Raw genomic sequence first — 24,265 nt, forward strand, 5'->3', positions numbered from 1 at the left:
CGAAACTGAGTTGGCAGATGCCCTTGAGGTACGGCCTGGACCAGCTCTGGGCCTGGAGGGCCCGGCTGCTGACTGCTCCAACTCTGCATGGGCGGCAGCAGTCTATCCTACAGGTGGTGGCAGCTGCAGTGGAGAAGTGACAGTGTTGGCAGCAGGAATGCTGCCATCCTGACAGAGGACAGCTACTCCCTGGTCGGACGACACACTGGCACTCCCACGGGGCAGCACTGCAGCATGCGGAGCAATCTGCTGAAGCACAGACTGCTGGCCTGCTGCAGCGCGGCGAGGGCCCCGGCGATTCGTGCCCGATCCAGCGAGGGTGGCAGCAGTCAGTGCTCATGTGGCCTCAATCTGCGTCTGCATCAGACCAGCCACTGACTGCATTGCACCACTAAGCACTTGTGTGGAAGCCGCCTGTGCTGCACCGAAGTCCTGCAGACTCCTTGCCTGTGCTACACCGAAGTCCTGCAGACTCCTTGCCAGTGCTGCGCCGAAGTCCTAGACACTCCTTGCCAGTGACTCAATGGATTCGGGCATCCTTGCCACTGCAGCCATGAGCTCAGTGTGCCTCTGCTCCGCCTGGGCGCCCATTTCAGCAAGGAGCCGCACCTCTTCTGTGCTCACTGTAGCAGGACTGGAGACCAGACTCTCCCTCCGGGGAGAAGGCCGCCGAGCTTCCCTACCCCGCCCCCGCGTTGCTGCAGCCCGCTGGGCCCCGGAGCTTCACCCTCCTCAGACCCTTCCCCCATGCTCCCCTCCAGGGAAGACGTGCCCCCATTATGGCCATGGGCTGCCTCGGCTGAGGGTGGCACTGATGGTCCGGCTTCCTCTTCCTCCTCGCTTTCAGAATCACTCACAGTGGCAGCTTGAGGGCCCGCCTCCTCACCTGGCGAATCAGCATCTGAAAGCAGGGAGGTACAAGAGTTGCTTTAACGTGAGGACAGGGCGGCAGCAAGGGAGGCATGAGTGCTGCAATGCACTATTGGTTCGATAGTGGCAAAGGATGCTGGAGTGAGGCACAAGTGGAAGGAGAAAGGTCAAAAGGGTGATGACCTTACCATTGCTGTCCAGAACGGGGCCGGCATCTCCAGTGGCGACGGGGCCAATCATCCGGCCTGCCATAATCCGCTGGACTCACTGCTCCAGATCGCTGAGGTCTTGAAGGTGAGGCCGGCCTCCCCCGGTCCGTTGCTGCTGCCTCCTGTTATGGGCCAGCTTGCCCTGCAAGAGAAAGGACGGGCCCTGAGTACAGTGTGAAGCCCTGATCTTGGCTGCAGTGCCTCACATGGTTGAATAGCCCTTACAGTGTGTAAAGTGCTGAATGTGCGTGTGAGTTTCATGAAAGGCCCATAGGTGTTGGATGAGGGCTGGGCATTGCGGCTTTCAGGACCCTTTGGCCATAAAGTGAGGTGCACATGCAGGGATGAAGAGGATACTGAAAAGGGTACTCACCCTGACGACCCGAGTGAGGTCGTTGAACTTCTTCCTGCATTGCATAGGCGTCCTAGGCACCATGCTGCTGGAGGTCACTCTGTGAGCCACCTCCCTTCAAGCTTTGCAATAGTTGTTGGGCAGCGGCCTCCTGCCACTGTCCGGAAATAGGATAGATCGCCTGCACTCCACTGCGCCAACCAGAACCTGCAGGGCCCCCTCACTGAACTGCTGCGCTCGCTCCCTGGCCCTCTCCATGGTCCTAGGCGTTAGAATGTGGCAGCAGGTCTGTCCAGGCTGAGAATCAGGGCTCTGATGCACAGGGTGTGGCTGCAATCCAAGATCGAACCTCCCCTTTAAGAGCTGACCGGCGCCAGCATGTCTGTATGTAATCGCTAACTGTCCGCACCTGCACTGCGCCCGCCCTCGGTGGTAGCGCCTCGCTTCTCCAGCTTAGCGCCTTAGGACAGTCGTGCAGCGCCTGTTTTAGCGCTCCAAGCACCTCCTGGGGCGAAGCAGGTCAATTTAGCAGCAGGTGGCAATAATTTGCGCCGGGCGCTAAATTTCGCCCCCGCTCGAGTATAACGCCCCAAACATGGCAATACTGAATTTCTCCCTCTATGATAAGTGCCAGCCTAGATTGTGAGCTCAACGTGTACCAGAGTGGGGCTTGAACTCATGGCCTTCTGAGTCAGAGGGGAGAGTGCTTGCTACAATTCAACCAAGCTGACCGGGAAGAGAAAATTAACGTGCCTTTCCATAAATGATGGGTTGGAAAGCATGACAGATTGATATGATTGTGAAATGTATGCTTTCACGCTCATTTATATCTCTGTCCGTTTATTAAAACATCCGTATCCATTATTAAGATGCTGGAAGGATTATTGGGGCAGTTCATCATGAGAGACGCTGGCTGAGAATCATATCAACGAGGCTAACTGCTTTCAGCCAGCTCATCCTGTTTGACCCTGAGCTGAACTTCAAACTCCACATCCTTAACTATCAAAGTCCACCTATCTTGACCTCCGCAACACCACCTTCCTCCCATCCTCGACGCCCTCCTCTCCGTAGAGTTCTTCATTGTCGACCAGTTCTTCCTCCCATCATCTCCCCTCTGTGGTCTATCTCCATGGCGTTGTCCTTGATTCTGCTCCTACCTGTTCCAACACATTGCCTGCAATGGTTTCTGTTCTCTTCATCTCACGGTCATCTCAGGTGTGAGCCCCCGAGGTTTCATCCTGTACGCCTTTCTTTTCCTCGATCTACATGCTTCCCTTTGGCAACACCATCCGTAGACATGGTCAGCATACCACCAGATACCACCAAGCTCTACTTCTCTGCACAGAATCCACAGTCACCAATTGTTCAACATCAAGCCGCAGATCAATAAAAACCTCCTCCAATCTAACATCAGCCAGACTGAAGCCACTGTATTCAGCCTTCGTTCGAGGCTCTGCATATTATCTCCTGGTTCCATTCCCTCCCTAGGCTGTCCACTCAGGCTGAACTTAGTATTCTGTTTGACCCTTGAGATGAACTTCAAGCCCCACATCGTAACCACCATCACCTTCATCCAACCTTACTCATTCCACTGCTGCTGAAACCCTCGGCCACACCTTGGTCACCTGCAGGCTTGACTACTCCAAAGCTCCCCTTGTCCATGCCGTGCACATTCTATCCCACATTAAAGCCCATTTCCCTATCCTTGCCAACCTTCACTGTCTCACCATTTGCATCGAATTCAAAATCCTTGTCTTAATCTACGAGTCCCTACAAGTCTTCACCTACATATCCTTCAAGGGCCTCGCCACTACATACTTCTACAATCTCCTCCAACCCTACATGCCAGCATGTGTGCTCCACTCTTCCGACCCTGGTCTCCTTTACAAACCTGTGTCTTCCACACCACATTTGGTCACCGTGCTTTCAGCTGTCTTGGCTCCACACTCTGAACTTGGGAGCAGTCCATTCAGCCCCTCGAGCTTGTTCTGACATTCAATTAGATCATGGCTGACCTGTACCTCAACTCCATTTATCCGCCTTGGTTCCGTAACCCTTAATACCCTTACCTAACAAAAAATATATCAGTCTCAATTTTGAAATGATCAATTAACCCCCAGCCTCAACAGCTTTTTGGGCAAGTTACAGATTTACATTACCCTTTGTGTGAAGAAATGCTTCCTGACATTACCCCAGCTCTAATTTTAAGGTTGTTCTGGACTTCCCCTCCCCACCACCAGAGGAAATAGTTTCTCTCTCTACCCTATCAAATCCTTTAATCATCTTAAACACCTCACTTAGATCACCATTTAATCTTCTATACTCGAGGGAATACAAGCCTAGTCTATGCAAGCTTTTCTCATAATTTAACCCTTTTAGCCCTGGTATCATGCTGGTGAATCCGTGCTGCACTCCCTCCAAAACCAATATATCCTTCCTGAGGTGGACTGCCCAGAACTAAACGCAGTGCTCCAGATGGGGTCGAACCAGAGCCTTATAGAACTGTAACATAACCTCTACCCTTTTTTATTTCCTGCCCCCTCGAGTTAAAGGCCAGCATTCTGTTAGTCTTTTAATTTTTTTTGTTCCTGTCCACTTGCTTTTCGTGATTTCTGTACTCGGACTCCTAGATCTCTCTGCTCATCCACAGCTCCTAACTTCGCACCATTTAGAAAATACTCTGATCTAAGGTCCAAACTGGGTGACCTCACACTTCCCCACCTTGAATTCCATCTGCCACAGTTTTGCTCACTCACTTAATCTATCAATGTCCCTTTGCAACTTTCTGCTCCCATCTACACTATTTATTGTGCCACCTTAGTGTTGTCAGCAAACTTGGATATAGGGCTCTCTATTCCTTCATCTAAGTCATTTATAAATATATAGTGAAAAGCTGTGCCTCAGAACAGATCCTTGGGGGACAACCCCTGACAATTTGAGTAATACCCAGTACCCCTACCCTCTCTCCTACCTCCTAACCAATACTCTATACACGTCAAGAGGTTGCCTCCAATTTCATACACTTTCATTTTTGCTACAGTCTCTTGTGTGAAACCTTATCGAATGCCTTCTGGAAGTCCATATAAATAACATCCATAGACACTCCGTTATCTACCACATTAGTAACCTCCTCAAAAAATTCAACTAGGTTAGTTAGACATGACTTACTCTTTACAAATCCATGCTGGCTCTCTAATCAATTCGTACTTGTCCAAGTGCTCAGTTACTCAGGAAGGCTGGAGGAGGTTACAGAGATGGGGAGGGGCGAAGCCATGGAGGGATTTGAAAACAAGGGTGAGAATTTTGAAATCGACGTGTTGTTTAACTGGGAGCCAATGTAGATCAGCGAGCACAGGGGTGATGGGTGAACGGGACTTGCTGCGAGTTTGGTTATGGGCAGCCGAGTTTTGGATCACATCAAGTTTACGTAGTGTAGAACATGGGAGACCAGCCAGTAGGCCAATCAATCTAAATCCTTCATTAAATCTTTAGCTGCATCTTTTGTCTCTGCTGTCTTCCCTGCTTTGGTGTTGGAAAACCTATAATTGGCTTCAATATGAAGGCCGTTTATGTAGCTCATGGCAATCCATCCAGCACCTCCCAGACTGACTTTACACCTTCTATTATCTGTTATTTTAGACAAATATCTATCCCCTCATTGTTTTACCCTCACTTCCTGTGGCTTATAGTTCAATTAGAAGTCTTTCTTGTGGAACTTTGTCAAAAGCTTTATGAATGTCCAAACAAACAGCATTAAAGGGAGTTCCACTATCTATTCTATCTGTGACATCCTCAAAGAAATCAAGAAGGTTTGTCAGAGAGAATCTTACCGTTCTAAATCTAAATAAGACTTGCTGAATAATTACTTTGTATCGGTCTTCACAGTAGAGGAAGAGGATAAAGTACCAGAGATACGAGTAAAACTAGAACAATTCAGTTGATCTTCTCCGCCAATTTACTCCTCATAACTCTTCTAGGCCTTGACGCTTGTAATTGGCCTCAGTATCCCTGTGCTAAGGAGTGGGGGGACAAGGTAGATGATAGAGAGATAAATAAACAACCAGCCAGGATCCCTGTTAATCCTTGATGGAAAGTGTGTGTGTGTGTGTCCATGTTGTGTGTAAGGCAGGATGGGGCTCCGACGAGATGGATGGCAACACTCATAGTCTAGGCATAATCATACGAACATACGACACTGTCGGACTGGGAAAATCCCTTTGCCCCATCCAGCCTGTCCCTAACTCCTCTTCTTAGGCAGTCCCTCGGAACCGAGGATGACTTTCTTCCACATTAAAAATGAGTTCTCAGGTGACTGATTAGTCCAATGCGGGACCTACAGTCTCTGTCACAGGTGGGGCAGACAGTGGTTGAAGGGGCGGGTGGGTGGGGTGCTTGGGTTGACGTGCGCTCCTTGCGCTGCCTGCGCTTGGCTTCCGCTTGCTCCCGGCGAAGAGACTCGAGGTGTTCAGCGCCTTCCCGGATGCTTCTCCTCCACTTTGTGCGGTCTTGGGCCAGGGATTCCCAGGTGTCGATGGGGATGTCACACTTTTTCCAAGGAGGCTTTGAAGCGTTTCCTCTGCCCACCTGGGGCTCTCTTGCCATGTCGGAGCTCCGAGTAGAGCGCTTGTTTTGGGAGTCTCGTATCGGGCATGCGGACAATGTGACCCGTCCATCGGAGCAGATTGAGCGTGGTCAAAGCTTCGATGCTGGGGATGTTGGCCTGAGCGAGAACACTGACGTTGGTGCGCCTATCCTGCCAATGGATTTGCAGGATCTTGCGGAGGCAGCGTTGGTGGTACCTCTCCAGTGCTTTGAGGTGCCTGCTGTACATGGTCCATGTCTCTGAGGCATACAGCAGGGTGGGTATCACTGCTGCTCTGCAGACCATGAGCTTGGTGCCGGGTCTGAGGTCCTGATCTTCAAACACTCTCTTCCTCAGGCAAAACACTGTGATGCCATGTGCATGACAATACAGACACTACCCCACCCCACCCGAAAGCCACATATTCACCTGGGAGAGGCGAAAAATCAGATTAAAAGCAGGACAAAAATCTAGAAAATTCTTCTCTGACCCTCTTGGGCAATCGAATCTAGGCCAGGAGATCACTCTGGCCCTGCTTAATGTTATACGATAACTACCTTCTGTACGAGGTTATCTCAACCCCAGCCAGAAACAGGTCCAGCTCTCACTTGAAGGAATTCAGCGAATCGGCGTCCACTGCACGGGACGGCAGCATGTTCCTGAGGTCCACTAATCTCTGGGGAAAGAACCACCTCCTGACATCTAACCTAGATCTGGTCTTACATAATTTGAGACTGTGACCCCCGGTCCTCCCCAACCTATTTAGTTGAAACATAAACACAATCTATTCCCTTAATCATCTTACAAACATAAGAAATAGGAGCAGAAGTAGGCCTTACAGCCCCTCGAGCCTGCTCCAAAATTCAATAAGATTATGACTGATCTCCTACACCAACTCCACTTTCCCGTCCTATCCCCAAATCCCTCGATTCCCTCAGAACCCAAAAATCTATCGACTGAGCATCCACAGCCCTCTGGGGTTCCCCTCTCCAAACCCCATTCCCCCTCTCTCATATCCCCATTTCCCTCTTCCTGACCCCCATTCCCCAGTCTCCCCATCCACCAACCCCCCATAGCCCCTATCTTCCCCCAAATCCCCAGTCTCCCCCACCACCCCCCCCCCCCCATCCCATTCTCCAGTCTTTCACTCTTCCCCCACGACTCCTGAGGCCCTCGCTGGCCACTTGCTAACCCGCGATCAAATTACCCTCAAGTCTACGCTCCTGACGAATGTCGCTTTGATGAGGCACTGGAGAGTTGTTGTCCATTGTGAAACTGTACCACAGTAAGAGTCAACATCTTCAGGAGAGGAAGAAGAAAGGGGGGAAAAAAGGGGACTGTGACGGCAGGGATAAACAAAACACACAGTTCTCACCTTTCATGCACTGTTTTACTTTACAGTGAGTGCTCATTAGAATCTTACAGCACAGAAGGAGGCCATTCGGCCCATCGTGCCTGTGCCGGCCCTTTGAAAGAGCTGTCCTATTTAGTCTCACACCCCAGCTTTTTCCCCATAACCCTGCACATTAGTCCTCTTCAGGATAGCATCCGAGAGTCCCAACACAGAATAATGCAACATGGGTCTGTGTGCAGTCTCGGCCCTTAATATGGGAAGCTGCAAGGGGAGGGCAGGGTAAGAGGAGGGAAATGGAGGCAGCATGACCCTCGGCTCTGCACCTTCTAGAATCATAGAACAGTACAGCACGGAAGGAGGCCATTCGGCCCATCGTCTGCGATGGCTATTTCGAAGAGGAATCCAGTTAGTCCCGCTCCCCCCTGCTCTTTCCCCATCGCCCAGCAATTTTTTCCTCTTCAAATATTTATCCAATTCCCTTTTGAAAGCTCCTAGCATTTGGTTGCAAAGTGACAGGGCTGTGTGATGCTGAGACGCTCCAGAGACTAATACCTATCTTTTTTTTTAAATTCCATTATTTATTTTTTGGGCTGCCAATTTTTCCTCCCCTCCTTGCCTGGCCAGATGGACTGGGCCCACTCCAGCACATTGCCCATTATTCATGTGTGAACCTTGACGGTGAGCGTTGTCAGGCTTTTTAACAACAAGGGGCAGTACAGCCCAGCCCAGCAGAATCTGGTCACTCTTTGTACACATTGCATGTCATCCACATTTCCTAGCTTGACATTATACTCTGAGCTAGATGACAAAACTGCAAATAAACTTTCCAACAGATAATAACATAAGAATCAGGAGCAGGAGTAGGTCATACAGCCCCTCGAGCCTTCCCCGCCATTCAATAAGATCATGGCTGATCATCGACCTCAACTCCACTTTCCCGCCCGATCTCCATATCTCTTGATTCCCCGAGAGTCCTAAAATCTATCGATCCCAGCCTTGAATATCCTCAACGACTCAGCATCCACAGCCCTTTGGGGTAGAGAATTCCAAAGATTTACACCCTGTGACTCAAGAAATTCCTCCTTATCTCAGTCTTAAATAACCTTTCCTGAGACAATGCTCCCTAGTTCTAGACTCACCAGCCAGGAGAAACAACCTCTCAGCATCTACCCTGTCAATCCCCCTCAGAATCTTATATGTTTTAATCAGATAACCTCTCATCTAAACTCCAGAGAGTATAGGCTCAATCTACTCAATCTCCCCCATTAGGACAACCCTCTCATCCCAGGAATCAATCTTCAGGACAGAAAGCAGAGAGTAGGAGTAAAGGGTAGCTATTCACAGTGGCAGAAGGTGGGTAGTGGTGTTCCACAAGGATCAGAGCTGGGACCACTGTTGTTCACAATTTATATTAACAATTTAGACTTTGGAATCAAAACACAATTTCTAAATTTGTGGATGACACCAAATTGGAGGAATAGTCAATACTGAGGAGGACGGTGGCATAGTGGTTAGCACTGTTGCCTCACAGCGCCAGGGACCCGGGTTCGAATCCGGCCTCGGGTGACTGTGTGGAGTTTGCACATTCTCTCCGTGTTTGCGTGGGTTTTCTCTGGGTGCTCCGGTTTCCTCCCACGGTCCAAAGATGTGCGGGTTAGGTTGATTGGCTATGATAAAAATTGACCCTTAGTGTTAGGGGGATTAAATACGTGGGGTTACGAGGATAGGGTGGGATATGTGTTGGTGTAGGGGTTACAGGGATCGGGTGGGATATGTGTCGGTGCAGGCTCGATGGGCCGATATGGCCTCTATCTGCACTGTGGGGTTTCTGTGATTCTGTGACTGCAACAAATTACAGGAGGACATTAATAAACTTGCAGAATGGGCGTATAATTGGCAAATGAATTTCAACACAGATAAATGTGAAGTATTACATTTTGGTAGGAAGAATAGGGAGGTCACTTATCACTTGGAGGGTGCGAGTCTAGGTGGGGTAGAGGGACAAAGGGATCTCGGAGTACAAATACACAAATCACTAAAAGTTGCGCCACAGGTTAGCAAGGCCATAAAAAAAGCAAACCAAGCACTAGGGTTTATTTCTAGAGGGATAGAATTGAAAAGTAGGGCAGTTATGCTAAACCTGTACCGAACCTTGGTTAGACCACACTTAGAGTACTGCGTACAGTTCTAGTCGCTCCTTGCGCTGCCTGCGCTTGGCTTCCGCTTGCTCCCGGCGAAGAGACTCGAGGTGTTCAGCGCCTTCCCGGATGCTTCTCCTCCACTTTGTGCGGTCTTGGGCCAGGGATTCCCAGGTGTCGATGGGGATGTCACACTTTTTCCAAGGAGGCTTTGAAGCGTTTCCTCTGCCCACCTGGGGCTCTCTTGCCATGTCGGAGCTCCGAGTAGAGCGCTTGTTTTGGGAGTCTCGTATCGGGCATGCGGACAATGTGACCCGTCCATCGGAGCAGATTGAGCGTGGTCAAAGCTTCGATGCTGGGGATGTTGGCCTGAGCGAGAACACTGACGTTGGTGCGCCTATCCTGCCAATGGATTTGCAGGATCTTGCGGAGGCAGCGTTGGTGGTACCTCTCCAGTGCTTTGAGGTGCCTGCTGTACATGGTCCATGTCTCTGAGGCATACAGCAGGGTGGGTATCACTGCTGCTCTGCAGACCATGAGCTTGGTGCCGGGTCTGAGGTCCTGATCTTCAAACACTCTCTTCCTCAGGCAAAACACTGTGATGCCATGTGCATGACAATACAGACACTACCCCACCCCACCCGAAAGCCACATATTCACCTGGGAGAGGCGAAAAATCAGATTAAAAGCAGGACAAAAATCTAGAAAATTCTTCTCTGACCCTCTTGGGCAATCGAATCTAGGCCAGGAGATCACTCTGGCCCTGCTTAATGTTATACGATAACTACCTTCTGTACGAGGTTATCTCAACCCCAGCCAGAAACAGGTCCAGCTCTCACTTGAAGGAATTCAGCGAATCAGCGTCCACTGCACGGGACGGCAGCATGTTCCTGAGGTCCACTAATCTCTGGGGAAAGAACCACCTCCTGACATCTAACCTAGATCTGGTCTTACATAATTTGAGACTGTGACCCCCGGTCCTCCCCAACCTATTTAGTTGAAACATAAACACAATCTATTCCCTTAATCATCTTACAAACATAAGAAATAGGAGCAGAAGTAGGCCTTACAGCCCCTCGAGCCTGCTCCAAAATTCAATAAGATTATGACTGATCTCCTACACCAACTCCACTTTCCCGTCCTATCCCCAAATCCCTCGATTCCCTCAGAACCCAAAAATCTATCGACTGAGCATCCACAGCCCTCTGGGGTTCCCCTCTCCAAACCCCATTCCCCCTCTCTCATATCCCCATTTCCCTCTTCCTGACCCCCATTCCCCAGTCTCCCCATCCACCAACCCCCCATAGCCCCTATCTTCCCCCAAATCCCCAGTCTCCCCCACCACCCCCCCCCCCCCATCCCATTCTCCAGTCTTTCACTCTTCCCCCACGACTCCTGAGGCCCTCGCTGGCCACTTGCTAACCCGCGATCAAATTACCCTCAAGTCTACGCTCCTGACGAATGTCGCTTTGATGAGGCACTGGAGAGTTGTTGTCCATTGTGAAACTGTACCACAGTAAGAGTCAACATCTTCAGGAGAGGAAGAAGAAAGGGGGGAAAAAAGGGGACTGTGACGGCAGGGATAAACAAAACACACAGTTCTCACCTTTCATGCACTGTTTTACTTTACAGTGAGTGCTCATTAGAATCTTACAGCACAGAAGGAGGCCATTCGGCCCATCGTGCCTGTGCCGGCCCTTTGAAAGAGCTGTCCTATTTAGTCTCACACCCCAGCTTTTTCCCCATAACCCTGCACATTAGTCCTCTTCAGGATAGCATCCGAGAGTCCCAACACAGAATAATGCAACATGGGTCTGTGTGCAGTCTCGGCCCTTAATATGGGAAGCTGCAAGGGGAGGGCAGGGTAAGAGGAGGGAAATGGAGGCAGCATGACCCTCGGCTCTGCACCTTCTAGAATCATAGAACAGTACAGCACGGAAGGAGGCCATTCGGCCCATCGTCTGCGATGGCTATTTCGAAGAGGAATCCAGTTAGTCCCGCTCCCCCCTGCTCTTTCCCCATCGCCCAGCAATTTTTTCCTCTTCAAATATTTATCCAATTCCCTTTTGAAAGCTCCTAGCATTTGGTTGCAAAGTGACAGGGCTGTGTGATGCTGAGACGCTCCAGAGACTAATACCTATCTTTTTTTTTAAATTCCATTATTTATTTTTTGGGCTGCCAATTTTTCCTCCCCTCCTTGCCTGGCCAGATGGACTGGGCCCACTCCAGCACATTGCCCATTATTCATGTGTGAACCTTGACGGTGAGCGTTGTCAGGCTTTTTAACAACAAGGGGCAGTACAGCCCAGCCCAGCAGAATCTGGTCACTCTTTGTACACATTGCATGTCATCCACATTTCCTAGCTTGACATTATACTCTGAGCTAGATGACAAAACTGCAAATAAACTTTCCAACAGATAATAACATAAGAATCAGGAGCAGGAGTAGGTCATACAGCCCCTCGAGCCTTCCCCGCCATTCAATAAGATCATGGCTGATCATCGACCTCAACTCCACTTTCCCGCCCGATCTCCATATCTCTTGATTCCCCGAGAGTCCTAAAATCTATCGATCCCAGCCTTGAATATCCTCAACGACTCAGCATCCACAGCCCTTTGGGGTAGAGAATTCCAAAGATTTACACCCTGTGACTCAAGAAATTCCTCCTTATCTCAGTCTTAAATAACCTTTCCTGAGACAATGCTCCCTAGTTCTAGACTCACCAGCCAGGAGAAACAACCTCTCAGCATCTACCCTGTCAATCCCCCTCAGAATCTTATATGTTTTAATCAGATAACCTCTCATCTAAACTCCAGAGAGTATAGGCTCAATCTACTCAATCTCCCCCATTAGGACAACCCTCTCATCCCAGGAATCAATCTTCAGGACAGAAAGCAGAGAGTAGGAGTAAAGGGTAGCTATTCACAGTGGCAGAAGGTGGGTAGTGGTGTTCCACAAGGATCAGAGCTGGGACCACTGTTGTTCACAATTTATATTAACAATTTAGACTTTGGAATCAAAACACAATTTCTAAATTTGTGGATGACACCAAATTGGAGGAATAGTCAATACTGAGGAGGACGGTGGCATAGTGGTTAGCACTGTTGCCTCACAGCGCCAGGGACCCGGGTTCGAATCCGGCCTCGGGTGACTGTGTGGAGTTTGCACATTCTCTCCGTGTTTGCGTGGGTTTTCTCTGGGTGCTCCGGTTTCCTCCCACGGTCCAAAGATGTGCGGGTTAGGTTGATTGGCTATGATAAAAATTGACCCTTAGTGTTAGGGGGATTAAATACGTGGGGTTACGAGGATAGGGTGGGATATGTGTTGGTGTAGGGGTTACAGGGATCGGGTGGGATATGTGTCGGTGCAGGCTCGATGGGCCGATATGGCCTCTATCTGCACTGTGGGGTTTCTGTGATTCTGTGACTGCAACAAATTACAGGAGGACATTAATAAACTTGCAGAATGGGCGTATAATTGGCAAATGAATTTCAACACAGATAAATGTGAAGTATTACATTTTGGTAGGAAGAATAGGGAGGTCACTTATCACTTGGAGGGTGCGAGTCTAGGTGGGGTAGAGGGACAAAGGGATCTCGGAGTACAAATACACAAATCACTAAAAGTTGCGCCACAGGTTAGCAAGGCCATAAAAAAAGCAAACCAAGCACTAGGGTTTATTTCTAGAGGGATAGAATTGAAAAGTAGGGCAGTTATGCTAAACCTGTACCGAACCTTGGTTAGACCACACTTAGAGTACTGCGTACAGTTCTAGTCGCCATATTATAAAAAGGATATAGAGGCACTGGAGAGGGTGCAGAGAAGATTTACAAGGATGATACCAGAAATGCGAGGGTATACCTATCAGGAAAGGATGATCAGGCTGGGTCTCTTCTCTCTTGAAAAAAGAAAGCTGAGGGGTGACCTAATAGACATCGTTAAAGTTATGAAAGGTTTTGATAAAGTGGATGCAGAGAGAGAATGTTTCCACTTGTGGGGAAGAGCATAACTAGAGGCCATCAATATAAGATAGTCACCACGAAATCCAATAGGAAATTGAGAAGAAACTCCTTTACCCAGAAAGTGGTGAGAATGTGGAACTCGCTCCCACAGAGAGTGGTTGAAGAGAATAGTATAGCTGCAATTAAGGGGAGGCTAGGTAAGCATATGAGGGAGAAGGGAATAGAGGGTTACGCTGATAGATTTAGATGAGGAAAGACGGGAGGAGGCTCAAGTGGAGCATAAACACCGGCATGGACTGGTTGGGCCGAATGGGCTGTGTAATCTAGTGAACCTTGGTTACACTGCCTCTGTCAATTATATCCTTCCTCAGATAAGGAGACCAAAACTGTGCACTTCTAACAATTTGCCTTCTGACTCCCAAGGACAATTAAGTAATTGACTCCCAAGTTGTTAATCTAACATTGTAATCAGCCCTGTCCCAATGACTTTTAAAATAAATTTTAAAAACCTTTGTATTCAGATCACGCATTTGAGTTGCAACAACTCAAAATGCTTCTTCAGGCAATGAAGAACTTTTTGGCCGATTACCAACTCTAGTTGGACGTATTCCTAGAGGTTTCATCCTGTGACTTCCTTCCTCCAACCTCCCCGTCCCCAGGTTTCCCCCAGTGATCACCCGCCATGTCTAACCCTGTGTATCTCCAACCTCCCCGTCCCCAGGTTTCCCCCAGTGATCACCCGCCATGTCTAACCCTGTGTATCTCCAACCTCCCCGTCCCCAGGTTTCCCCCAGTCATCACCCGCCATGTCTAACCCTGTGTATCTCCAACCTCCCCGTCCCCAGGTTTCCCCCAGTCATCACCCGCCATGTCTAACCCTGTGTATCTCCGCCTCCCCGTCCCCAGGTTTCCCCCAGTGATCACCCGCCATGTCTAACCCTGTGTATCTCCGCCTCCCCGCCCCCAGGTTTCCCCCAGTGATCACCCGCCATGTCTAACCCTGTGTATCTCCAACCTCCCCGTCCCCAGGTTTCCCCCAGTGATCACCCGCCATGTCTAACCCTATGTATCTCCGCCTCCCGTCCCCAGGTTTCCCCCAGTCATCACCTGCCATGTCTAACCCTGTGTATCTCCAACCTCCCCGTCCCCAGGTTTCCCCCAGTGATCACCTGTCATGTCTAACCTTGTGTATCTCCAGCCTCCCCGTCCCCAGGTTTCCCCCAGTGATCACCCGCCATGTCTAACCCTGTGTATCTCCAACCTCCCCGTCCCCAGGTTTCCCCAGTGATCACCCGCCATGTCTAACCCTGTGTATCTCCAACCTCCCCGTCCCCAGGTTTCCCCCAGTGATCACCCGCCATGTCTAACCCTGTGTATCTCCAACCTCCCCGTCCCCAGGTTTCCCCCAGTGATCACCCGCCATGTCTAACCCTGTGTATCTCCAACCTCCCCGTCCCCAGGTTTCCCCAGTGACCACCCGCCATGTCTAACCCTGTGTATCTCCAACCTCCCCGTCCCCAGGTTTCCCCCAGTGATCACCCGCCATGTCTAACCCTGTGTATCTCCGCCTCCCCGTCCCCAGGTTTCCCCCAGTGATCACCCGCCATGTCTAACCCTGTGTATCTCCAACCTCCCCGTCCCCAGGTTTCCCCCAGTGATCACCCGCCATGTCTAACCCTGTGTATCTCCAACCTCCCCGTCCCCAGGTTTCCCCCAGTGATCACCCGCCATGTCTAACCCTGTGTATCTCCAACCTCCCCGTCCCCAGGTTTCCCCAGTGATCACCCGCCATGTCTAACCCTGTGTATCTCCAACCTCCCCGTCCCCAGGTTTCCCCCAGTGATCACCTGTCATGTCTAACCCTGTGTATCTCCAACCTCCCTGTCCCCAGGTTTCCCCCAGTGATCACCTGTCATGTCTAACCCTGTGTATCTCCAACCTCCTTGTCCCCAGGTTTCCCCCAGTGATCACCCGCCATGTCTAACCCTGTGTATCTCCAACCTCCCCGTCCCCAGGTTTCCTCCAGTGATCACCCGCCATGTCTAACCCTGTGTATCTCCAACCTCCCCGTCCCCAGGTTTCCCCAGTGATCACCCGCCATGTCTAACCCTGTGTATCTCCGCCTCCCCGTCCCCAGGTTTCCCCAGTGATCACCCACCATGTCTAACCCTGTGTATCTCCAACCTCCCCGTCCCCAGGTTTCCTCCAGTGATCACCCGCCATGTCTAACCCTGTGTATCTCCGCCTCCCCGTCCCCAGGTTTCCCCAGTGATCACCCGCCATGTCTAACCCTGTGTATCTCCGCCTCCCCGTCCCCAGGTTTCCTCCAGTGATCACCCGCCATGTCTAACCCTGTGTATCTCCAACATCCCCGTCCCCAGGTTTCCCCCAGTGATCACCCGCCATGTCTAACCCTGTGTATCTCCAACCTCCCCGTCCCCAGGTTTCCCCCAGTGATCACCCGCCATGTCTAACCCTGTGTATCTCCAACCTCCCCGTCCCCAGGTTTCCTCCAGTGATCACCCGCCATGTCTAACCCTGTGTATCTCCAACCTCCCCGTCCCCAGGTTTCCCCCAGTGATCACCCGCCATGTCTAACCCTGTGTATCTCCAACCTCCCCGTCCCCAGGTTTCCCCCAGTGATCACCCGCCATGTCTAACCCTGTGTATCTCCAACCTCCCCGTCCCCAGGTTTCCCCCAGTGATCACCCGCCATGTCTAACCCTGTGTATCTCCGCCTCCCCGTCCCCAGGTTTCCCCCAGTGATCACCCGCCATGTCTAACCCTGTGTATCTCCAACCACCCCGTCCCCAGGTTTCCCCCAGTGATCACCCGCCATGTCTAACCCTGTGTATCTCCGCCTCCCGTCCCCAGGTTTCCCCCAGTGATCACCCGCCATGTCTAACCCTGTGTATCTCCAACCTCCCCGTCCCCAGGTTTCCCCCAGTGATCACCCGCCATGTCTACCCCTGTGTATCTCCAACCTCCCCGTCCCCAGGTTTCCCCCAGTGATCACCCGCCATGTCTAACCCTGTGTATCTCCGCCTCCCCGTCCCCAGGCTTCCCCAGTGATCACCCGCCATGTCTAACCCTGTGTATCTCCAACCTCCCCGTCCCAGGTTTCCCCCAGTGATCACCCGCCATGTCTAACCCTGTGTATCTCCGCCTCCCATCCCCAGGTTTCCTCCAGTGATCACTCGCCATGTCTAACCCTGTGTATCTCCAACCTCCCCGTCCCCAGGTTTCCCCCAGTGATCACCCGCCATGTCTAACCCTGTGTATCTCCAACCTCCCCGTCCCCAGGTTTCCCCCAGTGATCACCCGCCATGTCTAACCCTGTGTATCTCCACCTCCCCGTCCCCAGGTTTCCCCCAGTGATCACCCGCCATGTCTAACCCTGTGTATCTCCAACCTCCCCGTCCCCAGGTTTCCCCCAGTGATCACCCGCCATGTCTAACCCTGTGTATCTCCAACCTCCCCGTCCCCAGGTTTCCCCCAGTGATCACCCGCCATGTCTAACCCTGTGTATCTCCAACCTCCCCGTCCCCAGGTTTCCCCCAGTGATCACCCGCCATGTCTAACCCTGTGTATCTCCAACCTCCCCGTCCCCAGGTTTCCTCCAGTGATCACCCGCCATGTCTAACCCTGTGTATCTCCAACCTCCCCGTCCCCAGGTTTCCCCCAGTGATCACCCGCCATGTCTAACCCTGTGTATCTCCAACCTCCCCGTCCCCAGGTTTCCCCCAGTGATCACCCGCCATGTCTAACCCTGTGTATCTCCAACCACCCCGTCCCCAGGTTTCCCCCAGTGATCACCCGCCATGTCTAACCCTGTGTATCTCCGCCTCCCCGTCCCCAGGTTTCCCCCAGTCATCACCCGCCATGTCTAACCCTGTGTATCTCCGCCTCCCCGTCCCCAGGTTTCCCCCAGTCATCACCTGTCATGTCTAACCCTGTGTATCTCCGCCTCCCGTCCCCAGATTTCCCCCAGTGATCACCCGCCATGTCTAACCCTGTGTATCTCCAACCTCCCCGTCCCCAGGTTTCCCCCAGTGATCACCCGCCATGTCTAACCCTGTGTATCTCCGCCTCCCCGTCCCCAGGCTTCCCCAGTGATCACCCGCCATGTCTAACCCTGTGTATCTCCAACCTCCCTGTCCCCAGGTTTCCCCCAGTGATCACCCGCCATGTCTAACCCTGTGTATCTCCGCCTCCCATCCCCAGGTTTCCTCCAGTGATCACTCGCCATGTCTAACCCTGTGTATCTCCAACCTCCCCGTCCCCAGGTTTCCCCCAGTGATCACCCGCCATGTCTAACCCTGTGTATCTCCAACCTCCCCGTCCCCAGGTTTCCCCCAGTGATCACCCGCCATGTCTAACCCTGTGTATCTCCGCCTCCCCGTCCCCAGGTTTCCCCCAGTGATCACCCGCCATGTCTAACCCTGTGTATCTCCAACCTCCCCGTCCCCAGGTTTCCCCCAGTGATCACCCGCCATGTCTAACCCTGTGTATCTCCAACCTCCCTGTCCCCAGGTTTCCCCCAGTCATCACCCGCCACGTCTAACCCTGTGTATCTCCAACCTCCCCGTCCCCAGGTTTCCCCCAGTCATCACCCGCCATATCTAACCCTGTGTATCTCCGCCTCCCATCCCCAGGTTTCCCCCAGTGATCACCCGCCATGTCTAACCCTGTGTATCTCCAACCTCCCCATCCCCAGGTTTCCCCAGTGATCACCCACCATGTCTAACCCTGTGTATCTCCGCCTCCCCGTCCCCAGGTTTCCCCCAGTGATCACCCGCCATGTCTAACCCTGTGTATCTCCAACCTCCCCATCCCCAGGTTTCCCCCAATGATCACCCGCCATGTCTAACCCTGTGTATCTCCAACCTCCCCGTCCTCAGGTTTCCCCAGTGATCACCCGCCATGTCTAACCCTGTGTATCTCCAACCTCCCCGTCCCCAGGTTTCCCCCAGTGATCACCCGCCATGTCTAACCCTGTGTATCTCCAACCTCCCCGTCCCCAGGTTTCCCCCAGTGATCACCCGCCATGTCTAACCTTGTGTATCTCCAACCTCCCCGTCCCCAGGTTTCCCCCAGTGATCACCTGCCATGTCTAACCCTGTGTATCTCCAACCTTCCCATCCCCAGGTTCCCCCAGTGATCACCCGCCATGTCTAACCCTGTGTATCTCCAACCTCCCCATCCCCAGGTTTCCCCCAGTGATCACCCGCCATGTCTAACCCTGTGTATCTCCAACCTCCCCGTCCTCAGGTTTCCCCAGTGATCACCCGCCATGTCTAACCCTGTGTATCTCCGCCTCCCCATCCCCAGGTTCCCCCAGTGATCACCCGCCATGTCTAACCCTGTGTATCTCCAACCTCCCCGTCCCCAGGTTTCCCCCAGTGATCACCCGCCATGTCTAACCCTGTGTATCTCCAACCTCCCCGTCCCCAGGTTTCCTCCAGTGACCACCCGCCATGTCTAACCCTGTGTATCTCCAACCTCCCCGTCCCCAGGTTTCCCCAGTGATCACCCGCCATGTCTAACCCTGTGTATCTCCAACCTCCCCGTCCCCAGGTTTCCCCCAGTGATCACCCGCCATGTCTAACCTTGTGTATCTCCGCCTCCCCGTCCCCAGGTTTCCCCCAGTGATCACCCGCCATGTCTAACCCTGTGTATCTCCAACCTCCCCGTCCCCAGGTTTCCCCCAGTGATCACCCGCCATGTCTAACCCTGTGTATCTCCGCCTCCCCGTCCCCAGGTTTCCCCAGTGATCACCCGCCATGTCTAACCCTGTGTATCTCCAACCTCCCCGTCCCCAGGTTTCCCCAGTGATCACCCGCCATGCCTAACCCTGTGTATCTCCAACCTCCCCGTCCCCAGGTTTCCCCAGTGATCACCCGCCATGTCTACCCCTGTGTATCTCCAACCTCCCCGTCCCCAGGTTTCCCCCAATGATCACCCGCCATGTCTAACCCTGTGTATCTCCAACCTCCCCATCCCCAGGTTTCCCCAGTGATCACTCGCCATGTCTAACCCTGTGTATCTCCGCCTCCCCGTCCCCAGGTTTCCCCCAGTCATCACCCGCCATGTCTACCCCTGTGTATCTCCAACCTCCCCGTCCCCAGGTTTCCCCCAGTGATCACCCGCCATGTCTAACCCTGTGTATCTCCGCTTCCCGTCCCCAATTGGAAAGTGATCAGACTGTTCATTACCTGATTGGATGATTCTTGGTCAGGCAAACAGCCTTTTCCTCATCGCCAGTATTTTTATAACAAAAGAAATGAAAGTTTTCAAAGAAAATGGGAAAAAATACACTTTTTTAAACGCCCCTCTGATTTTTCTCCTGCGTGTTGCTTGCAGCATTGTCCTGGAGATTAATCTGCGATTCCTGGCGAGAGGGCTGGCAGCCCTATAAGGCAGATGTTTGGCACTCAATCCCTCAGCATTAGAGTGAGGCAAAGCCTTCAAACATGCATCAGTTGTCCTGTTTGTTTGTTATTAGCTTGGCTTTGTTCAGCTCTAGATTGGGCCATTGGCCTCATTAGTCTTCTGTTAACCGCTGTTGCAGAAAGCCATGACTCTGAATCTTCTTTCATCTAGCGGGCGGGGACAAAGGAAGGGAGGAGGGTCAGTTGTTTACAAGATGGATAGTTTGAACCACAGCGCGGAGAGAGAGAGAGGTTAGTGGTTACAGGCTGCTCGCTGACAAATGGCTCTGAATAACATTAGCAGTGCTGCTGAGTCCTGTGTGCTCTGTCTCCCTGCAGAGTCCCCGGGGACATCGACGAGGTCAACGCCCTCAAGCTTCAAGTGGATCAGTGGATTATCCCACAAGGGCTGAGAGACCCCCATGTTCCAGGTAATGCCACGTTTTATATACTTGCTGGTTATGGTAAAGGATGTCTGTACTGGGAGAGTACAACCTGTTGTCACTGGTATGTTGGATATGGGTTCCTTGGCTTGGCTTGGCACAGGTCAGCACTAGTGCCACATCCATCCCCCCATTAAGCCTCAGCAGTGGCCCTCAAGCTCCTTCCCTCGAAGGTGTGTCTTGTGTAATCTCGCCTTGTTTAGTTGATTAAGGATGCTTATGAAAGCTCAGACCAGCAAGGCTCATTCATCCCCATACCCACCATCAATAATATGCTTTTTTCCCCTTTGCCTCACCTCCCTCCGCTCTGGGAACGGACAGAGGATCAAACCCAATAGCTTATTTATTTTGGCCGTGTTCTTGCAATAGCCATGGTCTTGGTACATTACATCAATCTGATTTTGGGGGTTTTTTTGGAAAAAAAAGAAAGCTTCCCCTTGCTGTCTTAACTGTACAAATCAGAAACGTTCCAGAATTGAAGGGACCAAATCAGCTAGGGTCCTCCTCCTGCCCCTGATCACTCTCCACTGACTCGCAGCGCAAGGGGCAGAATTGGGCCCGCCACCAGAACAATTGAATAGCCCGGAGGCACCCCCTGCCAGAAGAACAGCTAGCTGGGCAAGGCACTGGGGCACCCGTGGGGACACAAGGAAATCACCACATTCACGGCAGGGGAGGAAGAGCAAATCCGAGAGAGAGCAGACTTTGCCTTCGAGAATAGATTGCATTGCTGGCAATCATCAACACACAAGAAACAGCAGCATTAAAAATAAAAATCCCCATGAGATACGTATCTTATCACGTCACCCTGCAAGAGATGAGAGCGGAGCGCTCTGACGAAATGGCGCATTGTAATATTGCCATTCCTCTGCTCGAAATGTTGCACTACATACAAGAACTGTGCTTTGATGTCATTCTAACAAATTAAATATGAGGCACCTTTTGGCACGCAGCGCCCCGTGGGACAATATTGGTGCAGCAGGATTTGCTTTCACATTTTGAAGACATTAAGCAACTGTACTGTACTGTACGGCCACAATTTGTTAGGAAGGTGATTAGAACTCCTACCATGCTTTTGATGCTCTTTTACGAAATAACCCTTTGGATGCCAGAAAAGATTCCCCTCCCTTGTTGTGGTACGGCACATGTCAGCCGCGCATGGGGCACAGCAAATCAATAAATTTACCTTCCCCGCTCTGCGGGGTTAGCTCTGCTCATGGGCGACTCAGACAGAGAGTTAACAAAGCAAAGGTTCTTGCAGTAATACATGAGGGGGGGCGGGTGCGTGGAGTAGGGCTGCTACAACTGGCCTCAGTACCTCGGGTTAGGAACGGGACGGGGTGGGGTGGGGAAAATAAGCAGGTTGGAAGTAAAGGGAAAATAAACAAAAGAAAGACTTGCATTTCTATAGCGCCTTTCACAACCTCAGGACGTCCCGAAGCACTTTACAGCCAATGAACTACTTTTGCAGTGAAGTCACTGTTGTAATGTGGGAAACGCGGCAGCCAATTTGCGCACAGCAAGCTCCCACAAACAGCAATGTGATAATGACCAGATAATCTGTTTTAGTGATGTTGATTGAGGAATAAATATTGGCCCCAGGACACTGGGGAGAACTCCCCCTGCTCCTCTTCGAAGTAGTGTCATGGGATCTTTTATATCTACCTGAGAGGGCAGACGGGGTCTCAGTTAAATGTCTCATCTGAAAGACGGCAGTGCAGCGCTCCCTCAGCACTGCACTGGGAGTGTCAGCCTAGATTACATGCTCAAGCCTCTGGAGTGAGACTTGAACCCACAACCTCCTGACTCAAGAGGCCAGAGTGGTACCCACTGAGCCATGACTGATGCTAGGCTCCTGCGTGTGGAATGACCAGCCATGGAGAGAAAAGGTGACTCAGTCCCCAGCAAGCTCTGCAATTTTAAGTAAGTTGATCAAAAAAATGGTGTTTATGCCGTAGAGACGTGATTATCATAATACAGGCCGAGTGTGACTAGCAAGCCCACCTCCCACTCACCTGGCAGACTTGGTGCCTGTGACTGGGCCTCTGTTCACAGTCCTGCCCCACTGTGACAGCGCTGCTCCCTGTGCTAGTTCCTGAACTTCAGGCACCAAGTGCTCGGTGTCGAGATTGTTTAGTTTGCTGCCATGGCACCTCTTTGAAGGGAACAGGTATTTTGACAAGTTTATGTTTTGATCGCAATGTTGTTCACCACAGGAACTTTTCCTGTTGAGTCTTTGTTAGTCGTCCGTCAGTTCAATTTGCTCGACTACCTTGTTACATTGTTGGATTGTTTGGTGGTCGTGCTTCAGCTGCCGAGGCCCTACACTCTAGAATTCCCTCCCTAAAACTCTACCACTCTCTCTCCTTTTAAGATGCTCCTTAAAACTTACCTGTTCGACCAAGCTTTTGGTCGCCTGTCCTAATATCTCCGTATGTGTTTCGGTGTCGCATTCTGTCTGATTAGCTCCTGTCAAGCAACTTGGGACGTTTTACTATGTTAAAAGCGCTATATCAATGCAAGTTGTAGTTGTTGTTGTTTTGTAAATAGTGTGAGCTCATCTGGATGGGCTGCTTTTAAATCAAAGTGGAATCCTGGGACATGAATGTTCCAGAACTGTCAGTCATGGCTCGCTTTGGTTTGTTTGGCAGTGACGCCCAGGGATGAACTAAGCTCCCTCTGCTTGTTTCAATTCGTCGAAAAATCCCATTCCCTTTATGCTGAGGAGAAAGATTGCTTATGTCTTTCTGAGAAGTGCTTCATCTCAAGTGCTGGAAGAAGAATTGAAAGGGACTTGTTTGATGAATCCTTCAGAATCTCTCTCCAGACCCCTGTTTCACCGTTCAGTATCTCATCTATAATTTATTTGTGAATAATCCCGCTTAATAGTTTAGCCTTTTATGGCCCGAATGTCTCCTTTTTTGTCTCTGTGTCAATTATTTTATTTGTTGACGCTCCTGTGTTAAAGGCGCTATATAAATGCAAGTTGCTGTTTCTGTTGAAAGTGTGTGGAATGGTTAATATTAGTCATCTTCTGAAATGACATGAAACTTAAGTGACATCCTATGTACTCAAGTTTACAATCAGTGGGAGGATTGTTTCCCTGCAGCATGTTGTGTCCCAGGTAATTAATACATAGGTTAGGGTCCAGCTCCTCGGGATCGTAAGCTCACCCATGAAATTACATTTTGCGATGAGAGCAGGTCGAGCGTATCGGGAGCAAGCCCACATCGTAACCAAAGGGCCCCATTTGTCCGTTTAGACTTAACTAAAGTGTTACATTAAAAAAAAAGTTCAAAGTTTATGATTAGAAATGGATTGCATTCCATTACCGAGAGCCCGGAAAGATTTTTTCAAAAAACTAAAGTCTCCGAGCTTCATCAAAGATATTAATAGCTGGCAGCAGGCCAGTTGTAGAGACTAGAGTTTGGATTCAATTGATGGTATAACTGAGCCTGTACACCTGCATTAAGATTGAAATAGATCTTTCTCCCCTCTCTCGTTCTCTCTTTTTACCCTTTCTGATAGCCTCGTTGTTGAAATTATGGTACCGTGAACTGGAAGATCCACTCATCCCTCACGAGTTCTACGAGCAGTCCATCACTCATTATGAAAACCCAGAGGCAGCGATCGCAGTCGTCCACTCCCTACCCAAGCTCAACCGGCTGGTGCTCGGCTACCTCATCCGCTTTCTACAGGTACCACAATTATTTATGTACAGTCTCCACCACTAAATACATCCACGTTTAAAGCGGCCACTTGCTTACATCAGCCAAAAAGCCATAGCCATCATCCATTTGCTTTAAGGTTGATTTCAGAGTTGCCGGTGATAGCGTGTTAAGTGCTCTGTTTGTTTCGGGCAGAATCAGCCGTGCTCACTCGCTGGTTCACACCTCATTAAGGTGCACTGAATGCAAGAATGA

General features: G+C 51.0%; 1 protein-coding gene across 3 annotated transcripts in view; it reads left to right on the top strand.

The window, feature by feature from the left end:
- Positions 1–24,265, top strand: part of arhgap39 (Rho GTPase activating protein 39) — a 549,348-nt gene that overhangs the window by 518,970 nt on the left and 6,113 nt on the right. For all 3 annotated transcript variants that reach the window (XM_085987363.1, XM_085987364.1, XM_085987365.1), the window contains 2 exons: positions 20,239–20,330; positions 23,871–24,040. In XM_085987363.1, the coding sequence (XP_085843489.1) occupies positions 20,239–20,330; positions 23,871–24,040 (262 nt within the window). The remainder of the gene's footprint in view (positions 1–20,238; positions 20,331–23,870; positions 24,041–24,265) is intronic.

The sequence above is a fragment of the Somniosus microcephalus genome, chromosome 5, assembly GCF_052327205.1.
Source record: "Somniosus microcephalus isolate GS21.2 chromosome 5, FLI_Smic_1.0, whole genome shotgun sequence".
NCBI classification, from domain to species: Eukaryota; Metazoa; Chordata; class Chondrichthyes; order Squaliformes; family Somniosidae; genus Somniosus; species Somniosus microcephalus.